The following is a 19824-nucleotide window of genomic DNA, read 5'->3' on the forward strand; positions in this document are numbered from 1 at the left end:
TAATTCACAGAAAATAGTAAATGAATTCACAAAAATAATTAAAAATCAGAATATGAAACTAGATTTTTCAAGAAACAATTTGGCATTGGTCTCATATTTTTGTGACTTCAAATAAAATATGATGAATTTTTGAAAATAAAAGGAAATAAATGAAATTAAAACAGAAATAAGAAAATAGCAAAAATCCAACGCCACATGATCCTTTCATTAATTGACGTGGCATTATCACACGGCTCAGAGGCGTTGGTGCACGAAGGACCTTGGTCAAGCGCGCCACAAAAGGAATTAAAACAAGTCAACATAACACACGGCCATGATTAAAACATTTGAGAGAGATCCAAGGGATCAGAAGCTCCCACGTGGGGATGGTGGTGGAAACCACCATCTTCTCCGGCCAGCTAACTGGTTCCGGCCACCACGCGCTGGCTTTTAAAAATAAACTGGGGTATCAAAATGAAGCTGGGGTGATGTACATCATCACCCCTGTGACCTTGGATCTTCCTCAATGTTTCTATTTAGAGAGAAACAAGAGGTTGAAGATCATGGTGTTTGATCTGGAATGTCATGATTCATGAAATTAAGACCACCACTGACCTACCTCTTGCTCGAGGACTTCAGAAAACAGTTCAAACTCAAGCAATTCACATTGTATAGGAATTAAGACTTAAAGATCAACTAATGATGTTGAAATTCAAGCTTGAAATTGAAAATGAAAAACTGAAATTCCTTTGAGTGAGGTTGGGTTTCCAATTCTGCAGAGTTTCAGATCTCCTTCTGGTTGAAATTTGAATGAGCTAGCACTTCTATTTATAGTTGGAGATGATGCAATGGGGTGCTTTGCTCGTGTACATGGAACATGGACTCTTCATGCATGGGCTTGTACAGACGCGTGCAAAGCCCAAAAATGGATGAAAATGCAAGCTGAACTCAAATGCAAATGGTTTGGACGTGTAATTGGAGCTGCATTGGCTTGTGCATGAAGTTATGATTTGAATTTCATAATTGAACCTAAACATTGAGCTCTTCGAAACTCAAACATGAAAAATCCAAAAATGGTCATGTGAGTAATGGTTGGAAAGATCTTGACATAAGGAACAAAAGTCATGTTGGGAAAAAACTCATTTGGAGTTTGGAAATTTATGAAAACTGGCTGGGAAGATTTGGGTGCAAAACATGTCTTTGAAAAATTTGCCAAAAACAAGCAACTTTAAACCCTTCTGTTTCAATGATGCAAGCCTCAAATGGAAAAACCTTAAACATCATATTTGTAGATATTTTCAAGATGATAAATTTGGACTTAAAGTTTGCATCATTTGGATTTTTACTGAGAAAGTTATGGGCACTTGAAGTTGGACATTTTTCAAATTCAATGGTTTTGGTCCAAAGTGACCTATAATGTTTTGTATTATCACATGTGTTTCTTTTAGGATTATTAAATTTTATCCAACATGAAAATTGAATTAAACATCTTAAGCTTTCCAATTCAATTGGTCTCACCTAAAAATCATAAAAAATAAGGAAGTTAGGTCCTTGGGAAGTTGACCTAAAATTATGGTTTCAGTCAAAATGACCTATAATGTTTTGAAATGAATGATGACCTTCCAAGTTTCAAATGGATTTTTGATGAACATTAAAGTTGTTCATATGGTTCTTAAGAACATTTTTATCTTGGGTTCATCTTCATTTGACAAACACATTACAAGTTGTGTCTCAGTGATCTTCAGTTTAGTCAGATGATTTGACTGGTCAACTTCTCAAGGCCAAACCTCAAATCTTGATGAATGTATGATTGAGGATACTCACATAGGCTCATATATGCATAAAATAATGAATTAAAGAACTTCACTTGATTGAATTTGATCATAGGTTGAGGTTGCTTCATGAGCAAGGCACAGTTGAACTAGGGTTTCCTTGGGAAACAATCCTCAAGCCCTTTGGTTTATCTTGATCAAATTGGCAAAGTGAGATACTTGGGATACATATATGATGATTAGGAACTTTGTGGACCATTGTCATGATTGTTCCCATCCTCATCTAGCCATTTAATTGAGCTTAGGAGCCTCCTAGGAGCATTGAAGCACATGATCATTTGAGCTTCAAAACAAAAAGAGTTAGTGACATATTTTTGTGCTTTTGGTTAGTAAACAAATAAGAAAAGCAATAATATACAATTAAATCATGCTTGGTGGTCTCAAACCACTCTCATAAGTCCCAACCCCCTAGGGTAAAGGAGCCACACATGCTATGATCCTTGAGGCAATGCATTTAGCAAATGATATGATGCCATGAGGGATCTTAGGGTCAAAATTAGGGTCTTACACCTTATAGAGGTTTGTGTTAGAAGCACAAGCCTCAAAGATAGCATTGAGTCTGCCAGTAGCCTCACCTTCAAACTGAGTCAACAAATTATCCAAGGGAGTGGGGCGAATGTTGGTTTGAGTAGAAGTCAGATCAGAGTAAGGACAAGAGTTCCTTTCTAGGACTGTGATGACTTCAACATATGGTTTGGACTGTTTGACTATATCATTACATTCCTCAGAATTAGAGTTAAGTTCATATCGAGTTTCGGTGTAAGAGGAAATGTTAATGGTTAGGTAAGAAGAATCAGGGGTAGAAGGTTTGTTGTGTGTGAGTCTTTCCATAAAAGAACCAAAAACAGGTACATCAATGGGTTGGTGGATGGAGTTGGTGGTGAGAGTGTGTTTCTGGAAAGGCACAAGCTTCAGGCATGGTTATAAGGATTAAAGCAGGTGTGGAAAAATCAGAGTCAGAGGGATTGTTATCTGTATCAGATGGTTTATTAATAGGAGTGGTTAGAAAAGTGGTACATGCATTTAAGGTTGGTTGTGCAATGGTTATTATGGTGGTTGATTCAACACAAGTTGAAGTGGGTATAGGGATAGTGACAGAGATAGATGGCATAGAAGTGGTGGTTGTTTCAGAGGTGCTGGAGGATTTTGGGGAAAGGGTGGTTATAGTTCCAAAAGGAATATACGGTGATGGAGAAGGTTGAGGAGGAATAGATGAAGTAGACAACACAAAACTTACAGAGTGAAAACGAGTCTCAGTCATAGGTATCTTATCATGATTCCCAAAAGGATTCACTTTAGAAGATCTAGTAGTCTCAGAATGAACATGTTCTGCTCTTATATCTTTTAGAATGCTAAGTCTATAAGTCCTAGCAATTTTGGTGGGAGTTATGACTGATTCAGAAGGTCCTTCACCAAAAGTTAGAGTCTTCCTTTTCCTTTTTAGAGCGTACACATCAACATGGAATACTAAAAGTTCTTTAAAGATCACCACTTACTTAGGACGACCCTCTGCCAAACGGGCATCGTTAAAATGTTACAGGACCTCCTTAGTTTCTTCCTGTGAGAAAAGAGGATAATAATCCACATTCTAGAACCAACAAATATCGTGTCTAGAAGTTCTAAAGGGTTGACAACATTTGAAATTAGAGACATATTCTTCAGAGTGCGTCCACTAAAATGCTTCCCAATAACAAATTCAAATTCCTTTGTCATTCCTGTATCAATAAGCTTCTTTAGGAGTTTGATCTCAAATAAGATGTCAGAAATCAACTTACCCATAGGTATCCAATATCTCATCTTGGCACCTTCATTTTTGGTTTCCTTTACCATTTCCCTTGGATACTTGAAAAGAATTAAGGGAAAATTCATTTACTCACCAATTTCGAGATAGTACAACAAGTACTTCTGATCCGTATTGATGTAATCTATCGAGCTTATAGCCTTTTTGTGATGAATGAATCCCAGAACAATCTTGACCAAATTCTCAAATTGTTATGAAGATCCTTAGCATTAGAGGAGGGATTTCCATTCTTGAAGATGGATTTTTCAATTCCTGCAATCTTATCCTTCTTCGCAGTCATACCAAAACATCTCTTCCCAGAACCATCATGTCCCAGAAGAGTAGAAATTGACTTTTTAGAAATGGATATCTTGTGACCCAAAACATAAGACTTCACTTGAAGATTTGAGGCTTCAGCAAACACCCTGAATTTCTTGACCAACTGATCATAAATCAGTCCTTTTAGACGTTCAAAATATCCTTCCCATCCTTGTGATCTTAGAGTACCAAAAAGATAAAGTCCATTGGCTTTGAGATTGTCGAAATCCACCATTAATTCACACATAAATTTTAACTTTTCAACAAGATTATTCAAAGTGAGTTCTTGAAGTCCTTCGAGAACTTGGTTTTGTTGTTCTTCTTGAGATTACTGAGAAGATTGTCGAGAAGACACCATTGTTGAAGAGCAAAAGGGTCTTAGGGTTTACTGCAACTTTTGGCTTAAAGAGTGAAAGTGTTGGTTATGAGCGTAGCAAAGGTGTGTGAAGTGAGTTGAGTGAGTTTAAATATAAAATTTCGCAATCATGATAAATAGATATTAGATCGAAAATCTGACAAGAAGGTAAAGTGTGAAAGATTTTACCTAATCCCAAGGTATATTCACCCAATGTGTCACATCATCTGATCAGAGACAGTTCAGTTTTCTAAGAAAATTGTCTTAAAACAGTTCCACTAATCGAGACTGATTTATAGTTATTTAATGAATAAATTATTCATTATCCATAAAGTAGATTTATTTAAGTAAATAAGTTATGACTGGATAGATCTGGACTTATGAATCTTTCTCATACATTCAGAACAACTGACAAATCTTAGAGTCTTATTTTATCATTTTGACAAAAACATCCTTTTCATTCTGGACACAAATCCATTTTTTAATTTTTCATAATGAAAATAAATCTATCTTCGGCAAGGGGTTTTGTAAAGATATCAGCCCATTGATGGTCTGAACCAATAAATTTTAGATTTAAAATACCCTTATAAACATAGTCACGAATAAAGTGATGTTTTATCTCTATATGTTTTGCTCTAGAATGCAAAATAGGATTCTTAGATAAACAAATAGAAGAAGTATTATCACAGAGTATAAGAGTGTTACTCTCATATATCTAGAAATCTTATAGCTGGCTTTTCATCCAAAGCATCTGAGTGTTGCATTCGGAGGCTGCTATGTATTTAACTTTAGCAATTGAAAGTGTTATTGTTGATTGCCTTTTGCTGGACCATGAGATCAGTTTATCTCCTAAAAACTGAAAGCTTCCATAACTGTTTTTCCTTTCAAGTCTATTTCCAACATAGTTAACATCACAATATGAAGGAGAATTGTGATCCAAAACGCAACAGAATTTAAAAATTTGTCCTTTAGTGATCCTTACAAATGGGCATGATCAGTGATAGAATTGTTACCTCTTGTGGTGATTGAAACCTTTGATGCATATCTACAGAGCGATCACGAACGTTGAATGGTGACAACGCCTCTACTCAGTCCACACGAACGGATTCCTTCAATCTCAGTGCTAGCTGCTACGAATGAAGGCTTTGAGTGTGTGTGTGTGTGTGTGTGTGTGTGTGTGAGAGAGAGAGAGAGAGAGAGAGAAACAAAATTACAACTGCACAAATGCTTCTACACAAGGGTTCTATTTATAGAGCCACTTGTGTGGGCTGCAAGCTAAAAAGCCTACTTAAGTGTATGTGGCATATACCTTATGATATGCCAAAATCACTTAAGCGCGTGGTACCTTACCATATTTCGTATTCTACTTAAGTACGCTGTACCTTACGATGTTCTACAATTCACTTAAGTGCACCGTACCTTATGGTGTTCCTTAGTTACTCTATCTCTCATCAATCCGTCTTTTTGTGTGTGACCCTATAGGTTTTCGCGACATTAGCAATTATATTAAATCACGTATTTAACATAATAAACAATGAGCGGTATCTAGCAACACAACACTGCTACCCAAGACACGAAAATGTCATGTGATCTGACAAATCCTTTTGTGATAATACTTATGTGTATAATCACCCTTTTTCCCTTATGTTTATATTGAACACAAGGCATAGACTGTGTCATCCTTGTCCAGTTCAATATTGGGCCCGTAGACATTTGTCCTATTACGAAGGATGGCCAAATTCCATCTAGCTCACTCATGTACCTCAGCATGTTTCGTGGAATACCCATCAACTGTCTTTATGGTCATCCAGTTACAAACAATGTTTGATCAGTAATAAGGCACTCGACTCTACATCTAGGGTCAATAGTGGTTTCAGGTCGAAGGGTGGTATACACCATTATCACCATGAGAATAACTTATGACACTTTGCATAACATTCTATATAGTGTTCTCATAGCGGGTCAATCCAGTATAAATATTACTCTTAATATTCATACTTATGTTTAAGACTTGATAACTCCTTAGCCATGATCCATGAGATGTGATCATCAGTCTATATACATAATAGTCTTAATGCTTTAATGTTATCCCACTTCACAATAAAGCTCGACTACAGATACTTTAAGAATAGTGTTCTTATGTTTAATGGTATCCCATTATTAAGTCACACTTGATACATTAAGCGGACTAGCTATTCTAGGGACTTTATTAAACAAACATAATAAAGAAAAGGCCTTTTATTATTAATAAATAATTCTATACAAGTACCAAAACTATTGGCCTCTAGGGCTTACGCTAACAAACAGTTCTCTAATTGAATTATTAAACCACTAGGTAAAGTTAATACATAAGTTCCTACGGCTAAAGCAACAACCTTTGCTCCATTTCCAACTCGTAGGTTAACTTCACCTTTTGCCAAATCTCTACTCCTTTTTAGCTCCTGCACATTGGTACAAATGTGAGAATCGCATCCAGTATCTAATACCCATGATGCAGAAGTAGATAGATTAATTTCAATAACAAAAATACCTAAAATTGAAGTCTCTACTTCATTCTTTTTATCTTCCAGGTACTTTGGGCAGTTTCTCTTCTAGTGTCCGGCCTTACCGCAATAGAAGCAAGTGCCATCCTTTGATATACCTCTACTAGGTTTCAAAGCAGGAGCAATGGGTTTGGGTTTGGCAACTTCCTTGCCTTTCCCTTTACCACCCTACTTGGTGGGCCTTTTGTTCTGTTTCTTTCCATTTCCGATCATCAGAATGGACTTCCCTTTTGACTTCAGATTCTGCTCAGTAGTTCTTAACATGCCTGACAGTTTAGGAAGAGTTTTGTCCATATCATTCATGTTGAAATTAAGAATAAATTGAGTGAAGCTCTCTAGAAACGATTGCAAGATCAAATCAGTCGCAAGTTCCTTTCCGAGGGGAAAACCCAACCTCTCAAGGTTCTCCACATGCTCAATCATCTTGAGCACATGGGGACCTACATGACTCCCTCAGCTAACTTGCCTTGAAAAAGGGCTTTTGAAACTTCAAACCTTTCATGCCTTTCCTTCTCTTGATAGAGTATCTTCAGGTGTCCGATCATATTGAATGCTGACATGTTCTCATGTTGCTTTTGCAACTCCGAGTTCATGGTAGCTAGCATGAGGCAAGCAGCTTCATTGGCATCATCAACATGCTTCTTATAAGCATCTCTTTCTGCCTTAGGTGCAGAACTATGAGGTTCCTCTTTAGGAACATGTGTCTCAAAGGCATACAATTTTTTTTATCATGCTTGAGGACAATCCTCAGATTTCGATGCCAATCCAGAAAATTTGTCTTAGACAATTTTTTCTTATCAAGGATTGATCGCAAAATGTTGTTAGAGGTGTCTGTTGTCATGGTAATCTATATGAAAAATATGAAAATATAAGTATCATTAAAATAACATATTTAATTAGGCCTTTAATTAAATATGCTCCCACTATTTTACTCGAAACAAATGACCCTCACCATTTGATTCGGAAAATCTCGTTGTAAGATTTTTTAGTGGGTCGAGATCCACATTTCACTTTGTTTTAAGTCCGCGTAGGAGGATTACACAAAATTTTAATGAATAAATTTGAAATCGACGTCGTTTTTTGCATCAACATTTGATACTTTAAAGCACAACTCTTGTGCAGTCACAACCCTAATCGCATAACTCTTTGACAGCACAACCCTTGTACCGTCATGAACTCTAATGCAACAATTTCATACCATCAAACACACCTCAATTGGTAATTCAGTATGATTAATCAACACGTCATTGTTTCACCATACTAATGTTAGATTCCGAAGAGAAATGATCATTGATCGCTCAAAGGAATACCAATCATTAAGTGTTTGAACGAACAAAATAGAAATAATATATCGTATAGACCATATTTTGCATCAAAATTACTTATATCATATATATAAATTGATTGATCTCATTTATGTAACCTATGGACGATCGATGTATCGCTGCTTCACCATACTAACATCGGATTCCGAAGCATAGTCAACATTAATAATCCAAATAGTGTACACATGATGCCAAATTTAATTACTCGTTTATTATTTAATTCATTATGTATTTTAATCGTATTAATACAAAAAATACAAAAAATAAACAGCTATCAAATGCATGGTTTCGTAACCAGGCTCTGATACCACTGAAGGAAAATTACGATCCAAGACGCAACGGAAATTAAATTTTTTTCCTTTAGTGATCCTTACAAATGGGCATGATCAGTGATAGAAATGATTATCTCTTGTGGTGATTGAAAACTTTGATGCAAATCTAAGGAGTAATCTCGAGTGTTGAATGGTGACAATGCCTCTACTCAGTCCGCACGAACAAATTCTTTTAGTCTCAGCTCTAGCTGCTATGAATGAAGGCTTTGAGAGAGAGAGAGAGAGAGAGAGAGAGAGAGAAATGGAATTTCATCAAGTGAAATGCTTTTGCACAAGAGTTATATTTATAGAGCCACTTGTGTGGGCTGTAATCTAAAAAGCCCACTTAAGTGTACGTGGCCGATATCTTATGGTATACCGAAAATCACTTAAGCACATGGTACCTTACCATATTTCGTATTCTACTTAAGTGCATTGTACCTTACGATGTTCTATAATTCACTTAAGTGCATCGTACCTTACGGTGTTCCTTATTTACTCTTTCTCCCATCAATATGTCCTTTTGTGTGTGACCTTGCAGGTTTTCGCAATATTGGCAATTATATTAAATCACGTATTTAACATAATAAATAGTGAAAGGTATCTAGCAACACATCACTGCTACCCAAGACACGAAAATGTCATGTGATTTGACAAATCCCTTTTTGTGATAATACTTGTGTGTACAATTACCCTTTTTTCCCTTATGTTTATATTGAACATAAGGCATAGACCGTGTCATCCTTGTCCAGATCAATATTGGGACCTTAGACATTTATCCTGTTACGCAGGATGAGAAAATTCCATCTAGGTCACCCATGTCCCTCAACATGCTTCGTGGAGTACCCATCAACTGTCTTTATGGTCATCCAGTTACAGACAACGTTTGATCAGCAATAAGGCACTCGACTTTACATCTAGGGTCCATAGTGGTTTCAGGTCGAAGGGTGGTATACACCACTATCAGAATGAGAATAACTTATGACACTTTGCATAACATTCTATGTAGTATTCTCATAGCGGGTAAATCCAGTATAAATATTACTCCTAATATGCATACCTATGTTTAAGACTTGATAACTCCTTATTGATGATCCATGAGATGTGATCATCAGTCTATATACATAATACTCTTAATGCTTTAATGTTATCTCACTTCACAACAGAGCTCGACTACGAATACTTTAAGAATAATATCCTTATGTTTAATGGGATCTCATGATTAATTCACACTTGATTCGTTAAACGGACTAGCTATTCTAGGGACTTTATTAAGCAAACATAATAAATGAAAAACCTTTTATTATTAATAAATAATTTGATACAAGTACCAAAAGTATTGGCCTCTAGGGATTACACCAAAACAATAACCAACTAGCTTGTAGTCTTTGGATTTTCTATAGCACAACCCAAGGTTAATTGTACCTTTCAGATACCTAAAGATCCTCTTAACAACTGTTAAGTGGGACTCTCTAGGATCTGATTGGAAATGAGCATACAAATAGACACTCAACAAAATGTCAGGCCTATAAGCGATCAAGTATAAGAGAGAGTCAATCATACCTTTGTATACCTTTTGTTCTACCTTAACACTTACCTCATCCTTCTCAAGGATGCATGTAGGATGCATAGGGGTCTTTTACATCTTGTATTCAGACATGTCAAACTTCTTCAGAAGTTCCTTGGTGTACTTTCTCTAATGAATGTACGTCCCTTCAGGACTTTGATTAATCTGAATCCCAGAAAGAACTTGAGTTCTTCCATCAAACTCATCTCAAACTCTGCCTGCATAGACTTAGTAAATTCTTTTCACAAAGTAGCATTAGCAGAACCAAATATAATGTCATCAACCTAAATCTGAACAACAAGAATGTCATTTTTGAATGACTTAGAGAATAATGTTGTATCAACTTCCCCTCTAGTGAGATTATTTTCTAACAGAAAATTGCTTAGTCTTTCATACCATGCTCTAGGAGCCTGTTTCAGACCATACAATGATTTCTTCAATTTGAAAACAAAATTTGGATTTTTAGGGTTTTCAAAACCAAGGGTTTGGTGTATAAACACTTCTTTAGTAATGTAACCATTTAGAAGGGAACTCTTAATATCCATCTAATATAAGATGATGTTATGATTAACTACAAATGAAATTAAGAGACGAATAAACTCTAACCTGACAACTGGTGCAAAGGTTTTTGTATAGTCAATTGCTTCTTACGGACTATAACCTTGTGCAACCAATCGAGCCTTGTTTCTAACTACCTTTCCTTGTTCGTTCAGCTTATTCCTAAAGACCCACTTGGTTTCAATAACGTGAATCCCTTTGGGTCTTGGCACATGATCCCAGACACCATTTTGGAGAATTGGTTGAGTTCCTCTTGCATATCCAGAATTCGTTATGTGTCCATAAGTTCTTCATAAATTGATGTAGACTCTATCAAAGACACCAAACCCATAAGTCTTTCTTCAGAGGGCTTGAAAGAGGATCTAGTTTTGACAGGTTCAGATTTATCAGCCAGAATAAATTCTTCAGAATGTTAAGATCTTTGTTTGTGTCGTCTTAGAGGAGTTTGAGCTTCAACAAATTTTGGTTGTGGAGCTTCAGAGTCTATGGCTTCAACTTCTTTGGCTTCTGAAGTCTTTCCTTCAGAACCTAAGTAAGTGATCTCCAAATCTGAAAAATTCTCAACTAGCTTTGACTTTTCAGAGTCAAGCTTATCATCGAATCTGACATGGATTGATTCTTTAACAATCTGTCTTAGTCTTATACACTATGTAGCCTTTCGAGCGTTCTGAGTATCAAAACATGATGCACTTATGTGCTTTAGAATCAAACTTGCTCAGATTCTCTTTAGTGTTCAACATAAAATAAGAACATCCAAAAGGATGAAAATATGAAATGTTGGGCTTCAAATTCTTCCACAATTTTTAGGGAGTCTTACCTATAATAGGTCTTATAGAGATCTTGTTCTGAATGTAACAAGTTGTATTAACTGCCTCTGCCCAAAAGTGCTTTGCCACATTAGTCTCGTTGATCATGGTTATGGCCATCTCTTGCAGAGTCCTATTCTTCCTCTCTATAACTTTATTTTGTTGTGGAGTTTTAAGGCAGGATAAATCACAGGAAATGCCATTAGCATCAAAGAGTTTTTCAAAATCTTTGTTTTCAAATTCGCTACCTTGATCACTTCTGACTTTTACAATTCTAAGATCTTTCTAGTTTGCACTTGGGAGCATAAGGTAGAAAACAAAAAGTGTGACTCATCCTTGTGTCTAAGAAATTTCACCCCTGTACATCTGATGTAGTCATCAACAATGACTAGTACATACTTCTTACCATTGATATAGGTAGTTTTCACTAGACCAAACAAGTCAATGTGTAGAAGCTCCAATGGTATGGAGGTTGAGACAACCTTTTTAGCCTTGAAAGACGATTTAGAAAGTTTGCCTTTCTGACATGCTTCACAAAGAGTATCTGAAGAAAACTTCATATTTCGCAGGCCTCTGACAAGATTAAGTTTGTTAAGCTGAGAAATCCTCATCAATCTAACATGACCTAATCATTTATGCCATGTCCATTTCTCTTCATTCACATACATAAGACATTTTACATTTTGATTATTCAAATCAGAAAATATTATCTTGTAAATGTTGTTCTTCCTTTTTCCATTAAAAAAACTGAGCCATCCTTTTGACTGACAATTTTATAAGACTTTTGATTGAAAATAATGTCATAACCATTGTCACTTAATTGACTTATGGACAATAGATTATGCATTAATCCTTCAACTAAAATAACATTAGTAATAGAAGGGAGTATATTGTTACCTATTGGTCTGGAGCCAATGATCTTCCCTTTCTGATCACCTCCAAAACCGACGACGCCTCCAGGCTTAAGTTCTAGGCTTTGTAATATATTCCTTCTTCTCGTCATGTGCCGCGAGCATCCGGAGTCCAGGTACCATGACTGGTGTCTCAACTCCACTGTTAAGTATATCTACAACATAAACTATCTTGTCCTTAGGTACCTATATCTTTATGGGTCCTTTTGGGTTAGTCTTCCCAGAATTCTTAACAAACTTGGGTTTTTGAGCATGACATTTATAGATGAATGCATGATTAAAACGGGCATGAGGTTTTGTTTTAGTGTTAGGTTTAGAAACAGTTCTACCTTTAGGCCTAACATCATTTTGCTTCCCTGATGGAACAAAATGAGCCTTAAGAGTATTTGGCTTATCGTCTTTTTCAGAATCAGATTCTTCATCAGAATCATAACCAATACCCCTTGTCACGTTCCTGCTAACGCCATAAATCATGGAAGCCATTAAGCTTCTATTCAGGCTTTTAGCAAGAAACTTCTAGAAAAATTTATCATACTTCTTTATGATATCACCAGAACCTATAGAGGCTTTTAGAAAGAATTTTCTTTTCAGTTATGAGACTCTTGCTTAAAGGCACAAAGTTATTGTTTTTCAAAGTAAGATTTTCTTCACTCAAACTTGAAAACTCTTTCTGAAGCTTATAATGAGCTTCTATTCATATACATTAATCTTTTTCAGATCCTTGTATATGTCCGGAAGATTATGATATTTCTCCAGAACTTATGATAGACTTGAGTCGTTTCTGCAGAAGCTTCTCTGCAAGCCATCAACGCCATATTAGCTTGCTCTTCTTCATAATCATCTTCTAAAGACTCTGAATTGTCCCATGTATCCATTATACCTTTCTTCTTTCCTTAGAAGTTCATCCTTGGACTTTCTTTCTTTAACTCGGGACATTCATTCTTGAAGTGCCCAGGCTCCTTGCACTCAAAGCATGTGAGTTCTTTGCCAGCTCCAGCCTTCTTAGATCCAGAAATGGACTCAGAACGACCATCTGTCCTTTTTTGTCCTCTGAATTTTCCTTTCCTTTTTTTCCAGAGTTGATTAACGCGTTTGGACAGAAGAGACAATTCATCATCTTCTTATGATTCCTCTTTAGACTCTTCATCAATTTCAGCTTGAAGAGCTTCAGTCTTCTCAGATCTTCCTGAAGACTTCATAGCAATTAACTTTCTCTTCCTCTTGGGCTCATCTTCCTCGAGCTTAATCTCATGACTTCTTAAAGAACAAACCAGTTCTTCAAGAGAAATGTTGTTAAGATCCTTTAATAACTTCAGAGCAGTTACTATATGTCTTCAATGCTTAGGTAGACTTCTAAAGATCTTTTTAACATGATCAGCAGTAGAATACCCTTTTCCCAAAACCTTAAGTCCTCTAACAAGAGTCTGAAACCTTGAGAACACGTTCTCAATAGTTTCTTCATCCTCCATCTTGAATGCTTCATATTTTTGAATCAAGACAAGAGCCTTGGTTTCTTTGACTGGAGCATTCCCTTCACATGTCATCCTCATAGAATCAAAAATAGATTTAGCAGTATCTCTATTGGTGATTTTCTCATACTCAGTGTATGAAATAGCATTTAACAAGATGGTTCTTACTTTGTGATGATTCTTATAGTTTTTCTTTTGTTGATCAGTCATCACTCTTCTTTACACTTTATTACCACTTCCATATAATGGGTGTACATAGTCATCAACTACCATATCCCATAAATCAACATTGTGACCTAGAAAGAAGCTCTCAATTCTATCTTTCCAATAGTCAAAAAATAGGAGGTTTAGCATTATAATGATCTATATCATTTGTTTGGGTAGCTAGTGGTGGAGGAGCGCCATTGTGTTTCACACTGGATCTTTATCTGACACTGTTAAGTGTTTTATAATCTTATCAAGACCAAAAATGGAGCTCTGATGCCAATTGAAGGTGGCAAGAAATACAATAAATGAGGGTTTCAATTGGGTTTCTAAATATAAAAGTTTTCCAAAACCAACTAAATAAAGCAATATCATGAATAAGAAAAATAACAAACTTATTTTTATACTGCTTCGCTGTTAACGAAGCTACCTTCAGTCCACCTTAACAAGGTGATTTCTCCTTCTCAAGAAGGACTTAATCCACTATAGTCAAAACATGATTACAGACACCACAAAGACAAATTGTCCTTATCTTCTTGAGTCTATCTAACTAAAACCTAGTCACTCAAGGAAATCACTCAAACAAATTTAAGATTTACAAGTTGTGTGTATAAAGAATGCTTCTAAAAATCAGATTAACACAAGTTAGTACAATGGATATTTCTCACACAATAACGAGCAAAAAGTCTTGTGTCTTTACAAAGAATATACATAGAAAATATTTACTAAGGCAAAAACGTGTGTATGTTTAGTAGCGTGAGAAATATCAAAGCATTATCAAAGAGTTATCAACTTCTTCCAATATTCAAGTCTCCTTTATATAGCCATATAAAAGATTCGTTGGAGGGTAGAATTGGAATACTGAAACACAACTGTCTCTTTCATAATTGTTTGCATACAAGCGGAAAATGATACAATAGTATTGTCCTTAGCCCACAAATTCAGGGTAGTGGCCGAAAGGGTGATTTTGTAATGTGTACTATTTTATTGGAGCAAAACCTTTTGATATTATCTTCTAATCTTCATAGGCTTCTGGTAAAATGATTTTGAAACATGCTTATAAGGATCAAGAGAAAAGTTGGTAGAATCTTCAGAACCTTGGTCTTCTGAGTCTTGACACAATTCCTCACAACCCGGTCTTCAGAGTCTACAGATCTTGTTCTTCAGAATCTTCAGAACTTGAGCGTAGAATCTTGAAGGCAGACAAACCTTCAAAGGTTCTAATGATCAGAGTCACTATCAGAAGCTTTAGCATGAACATTCATCAAAATCGTTGTCTAAGAGTTTTCTAGAACTTGACAGCATCTTGTAAATCACTTGTATCTCCTCATAGTCAGAGTGTGTTGATTCCAGAATCTAATGACATCACACGTCATTGCTTCAAAGTCAGAACTTATTAGCAATAGCTACACACTAGATAAAAACCATTAGTGAACAAAATTGTTCTCTAAGAAATAATGCATTTTTATCATCAAAACTAAAGGCCAAACGCAGAACCAAATCTTGTTCTAACATTAAAATCTTGTTTGGTTCATGAGCTCATCCAACCAAAAGATCTTGTTTGGTTACTGAGTTTAGCCGTCAAAAAATCTATTTGGTACCCGAGCTAAGCCTGGTGTAAAAACTCTGTTTGATTTTGAGATTATCCTAGTATAAAATATCTCGCTTGTTTGGTTGTAAGAAGGTTCATATGCACAACCTATGAAAAGCTCACATATGATATATTGTAAACTCTCAAGAAAAAATTCTTAGGGATATGAGCAAACCAAGTGGTTAGGAGGAACCTGTATAAATTGCAGGTGCATTTCTTTATTCCCTTATCTCTTTAGATTTCAATTCTGTATTCCTTTCGGTGCATTTCCATCTCTTCATATGTTCTATTTTTCATTCTTTTAATTATTCTACTGCATATTCTCTATTTGATTTAAGCGTTTTTATAAATCAAGATTTTTATAATTGGACATCGATTTTCAACCGCCAAACCCCCCATCCCCGCCCTCTTGTGTTTGGGGTCACTTGTACAACATAAACTACATAAAATATAAGGGTATAACACTTTCGGCTCCCTATTGTCAAGGTTTTGGCCTTAGGTACCCTAGTCTAGAGCCTCTTTGGATTTTTCCCTTATTAAATAGGCTCTTTATCTTTCTCTCGCTTAGAAGAATCATCGCTCACCGCCTTAGACATGTATAACTTTAAAGCAAAGTTTTATCGAATGGTAATTTGATTTCTTATTATTACAAGACGTGTATATGTGTTCCCTTGACAAGACTTGTTTGTTTTGATTTTTTGACAACTTGGGATCCTGCTGTTGACCCTCTTGTTTGTTCTTCTTGTAAACCTGTGCAACTGTCTATATCGTCTTTAAATTTGGGGGGTAACCACGTAGTATCTATCCTTAAATTGAAGCTACCCATGTGGAATTCAAACATTTTTCTCACTTGTGTGAAGGAAAGTTATCGTTAGTCCCGATTCTTCGTGGCCAAAGTATGTTGTACATTAAAGAGGTGGAAGAAAAGTTTTAAGGTGGGGATATTGTTTCTATATTCATACTAATACTAGAATACCTTTACATAAGCATAAGTTACCATATGTTTTTGTGATGGGGATATTTTCAAATGATTCATAACCCTAATTTCAAACTCATTGAAGGGAAGCTTGAACCATATTATGAAGAATAAACATTCATGGAAGAGAAATGTTAAAAAAAATCATCAAAGTGGTTGTAGAACCCTTTCCACACACTACATGGGAGATCGTCTAGTTAGAAGATATGCATACATCCGAATAGGCATTTTCTATCTGACGTGCCTCATTGAGGAGGAGCGTCATACCCAAGGTCTTAGATTCTACCCGTGGGTACTAGTCTGCATCAGTAGGAAGCTCAAGAGCCTGATGTCCCATTTGTACCATTTCCTATTCAATGTTAATAAGTAAAAAATTACAACTATGGGTTCTAGAAAGAGATTGAGACTCAATCCACCACTTAACCTCATCATCAATTGGTTCCCAACCATAAAGACACTCAACAAATTTAATATACACACGAGCCTTCAATTCATCTCGATATTCCCATATCATCTATGGATTTGGCATGAGGATATCAGGGAAGTAAAAGTCACGACTAAATTCCCCAATATCAATCCTAAAAGGGCTAACTTCCTCCTCTTTATCCATGTTCATTTCAAGGTCTTCCACTTCCTAGAGACCCTCAGACTCTTCAACATCCATGCAAAAGTTCTACATAACATTAAAATTGTCATTAATCTCTCTAAAATCTACATAAAGATATCTCACCGTAAAAGGAAACACCTTCATTATTTCTGGTTTTATCATTTCATATTGCAAAGAAGTGTAGCTTATATCATCTCCATTGGATAAGTCTATGAAGGCAACATTTGGGTTTCCTATGTTGGCCATGGCTAGAAATGAATAGAAACAACTTACAGGATTGATAAAGAAAATATTATCTTGAGAAATTTGCAGAGTTTGAGTCAAAGAAACAAATACAATATTACCAAAGACCGAAAAATGTTACACACGCTAAATGTTGGAAGAAATAATAAAAGATCACTTGCAAAGCAGAAATTACATGCAAGACTTAAGATACAACACTTTGATGGAAAATAAGCGAAAATAATAACTAATGACACTCTATCCATTTTATAGATAACTAAGAAGTATATGTATATGACTAGGAATCAATATAATACCACAAGGTCTGGTCAACGACTCAAGATTAACCATGGTCCCATAATGCCACATGAGTGCACTCGAGTGCTATATTGGCGTCATCGCCAGAAGAAGCACAATAGAGTCAAGCCATTTGCTCATATACAAACTTAGTTATGTGTCACAACATCTACATTTTCATTCATTATTGCAAGTTACATTTCTCTAACCTCACTGAAATGACCATTGAAATACTAATCTTGCATGTACACTCTTGTTTTTCCACATAAAGACTTGCACTAATATATCAAAGAGCTTCTAGAATAACTTTCATCAGCATACCATCAATCTTTTATTTTACACCGGAATACTAATTATACATTTAAACTCATTTAGGTGTCTCACAAGAGATAATTTTAGAAGAAGAAAAAAAAGTTAGTTCTCAAATTAAAATATAACGCATAATTTTCTTTGTAAAATAAATTTTTATAATATTTGAAACTCAAGAAAATACTTTATAGAATGATTTTAGAAAGTTTGATAAAATTTCCAAATTACTTTCATTTTTTAAAGTTCAAAACTAAAAATATATTAATAATTTGCATTTTTTTTCTCATTCTCTACTAATGTCAAATATCTTCTTTCTTTAATTAATTGCTTTCATATTTTAATTGTAAGTACTAATGTCAAATATCTTCTTTCTTTAATTAATTGCTTTCATATTTTAATTGTAAGTTCAAAATTAAAAGTATATCAATCATTTGCATTTTTTTCTCTTTCTCTATATACGTCAAATATCCTCTTTCTTTAATTACTTGAGATAGTATTATTTATTTTCACATCGATAGTTATGACTAAAATAAAAGGTAGCTCATAAATAACAAGTGTTACATTGTTATTTATTGTTGGAGATGTAATATATAACAAATAAATAAAAAGATAGACAACAGGGCATTTGGTCTAGTGGTATGATTCTCGCTTTGGGTGCGAGAGGTCCGGAGTTCGATTCTCCGAATGCCCCATATTTTTTTATATTTTCCCATTTTTTTTCATTTCCATTTAAGTCATGAAAATAATAATAATATTAAATTTAATTTTGGGTATTTTTATCCATCTTCTTAAGCCTTTCATTTCATTGCGTTTCGTTTCATCCATTTCCTTATCCTATTTTTTTCTCCATCTTCTCTCTTTCTCTCTCACTCTTTCAATTTTCCAACACAACAATGGCTTCAACAACCGCATTCACAACCATCTCAACCGTCACACGTTCGTATCCTACACCCTCCTCTTATCCTACACACTTCCCCAAACCAATCCCAACCGTCCATTTCCCATCCTCAACAACAACACCTCTCTCCCACCGCACCACTCGCCTCCACCGCATCACCGCCGTCTCCGCAGAAGTCGAAAAACTCGGCAACGAGATCTCCGGCCTCACACTCGAACAAGCCAAAAACCTAGTCGACTACCTCCAAGACAAACTCGGCGTAACCGCCGCTTCGTTCGCTCCCGCCGCCGCCGTTGCTGCTCCCGCCGCCGCGGAAGCTGCTGTCGTGGAAGAACAAACCGAATTCGATGTGGTTATTGAAGAAGTTCCGAGTACCGCGAGAATTGCGGCGATTAAAGCGGTTAGGGCTTTGACGAATCTGGGATTGAAGGAAGCGAAGGAGTTGATTGAAGGTTTGCCTAAGAAATTCAAAGAAGGCGTTTCGAAAGATGAAGCTGAAGATGCTAAGAAACAACTTGAAGGTGCAGGTGCTAAAGTTAACATTGTTTAGGGTTTCGTTTTTTTTCTTCCCCAATTTTAATTTTGAATTGATGTTGTAATTTCAAGTTGTTATTATGGTGTTGTAGTGAAGAAAATTGAGTTAGTTCTGGTTTTGTTATTATTAATCTAAATTAAAAACGAATTATTTGGATGGTGTATTAATTGTATTCAAAGTGTTTTTGTTCTGTTTTATTATTTGTGCATTAATATTATCCTTTTATATTAGGATTGTTTGGATGCAAGAAATTTTGGTGTGAAAGAAAATGGATAAAAAAATGTATTGAAATGATAAAGTAGTTAGTATTATTTAGATAATTGGAAAAGTCTTTTTTTTGTTTATTGAGATTTTCTAGTCCAATACCGTTTTTAAGTTCAAAGTGATTAATCTTGAGCAATGTAGTTTCTTAGTCACAATAACTTGTTGAG

General features: G+C 35.5%; 1 protein-coding gene and 1 non-coding gene across 2 annotated transcripts; both read left to right on the forward strand.

The window, feature by feature from the left end:
• Nucleotides 1–18579: 18579 nt before the first annotated feature.
• On the forward strand, nt 18580–18651 carry TRNAP-UGG (transfer RNA proline (anticodon UGG)). Its single transcript has one exon. It is a non-coding gene; the product is annotated as a tRNA-Pro (tRNA).
• A 79-nt stretch (nt 18652–18730) lies between these two features.
• On the forward strand, nt 18731–19590 carry LOC127119379 (50S ribosomal protein L12, chloroplastic). Its single transcript, XM_051049612.1, has one exon. It carries the CDS (start codon nt 18854–18856, stop codon nt 19406–19408), a length of 555 nt encoding a protein of 184 aa, XP_050905569.1. The 5' UTR covers nt 18731–18853; the 3' UTR covers nt 19409–19590.
• The last annotated feature ends 234 nt before the right edge of the window (nt 19591–19824 follow it).

This window comes from Lathyrus oleraceus, chromosome 1, assembly GCF_024323335.1.
Source record: "Lathyrus oleraceus cultivar Zhongwan6 chromosome 1, CAAS_Psat_ZW6_1.0, whole genome shotgun sequence".
Taxonomy (NCBI): domain Eukaryota; kingdom Viridiplantae; phylum Streptophyta; class Magnoliopsida; order Fabales; family Fabaceae; genus Lathyrus; species Lathyrus oleraceus.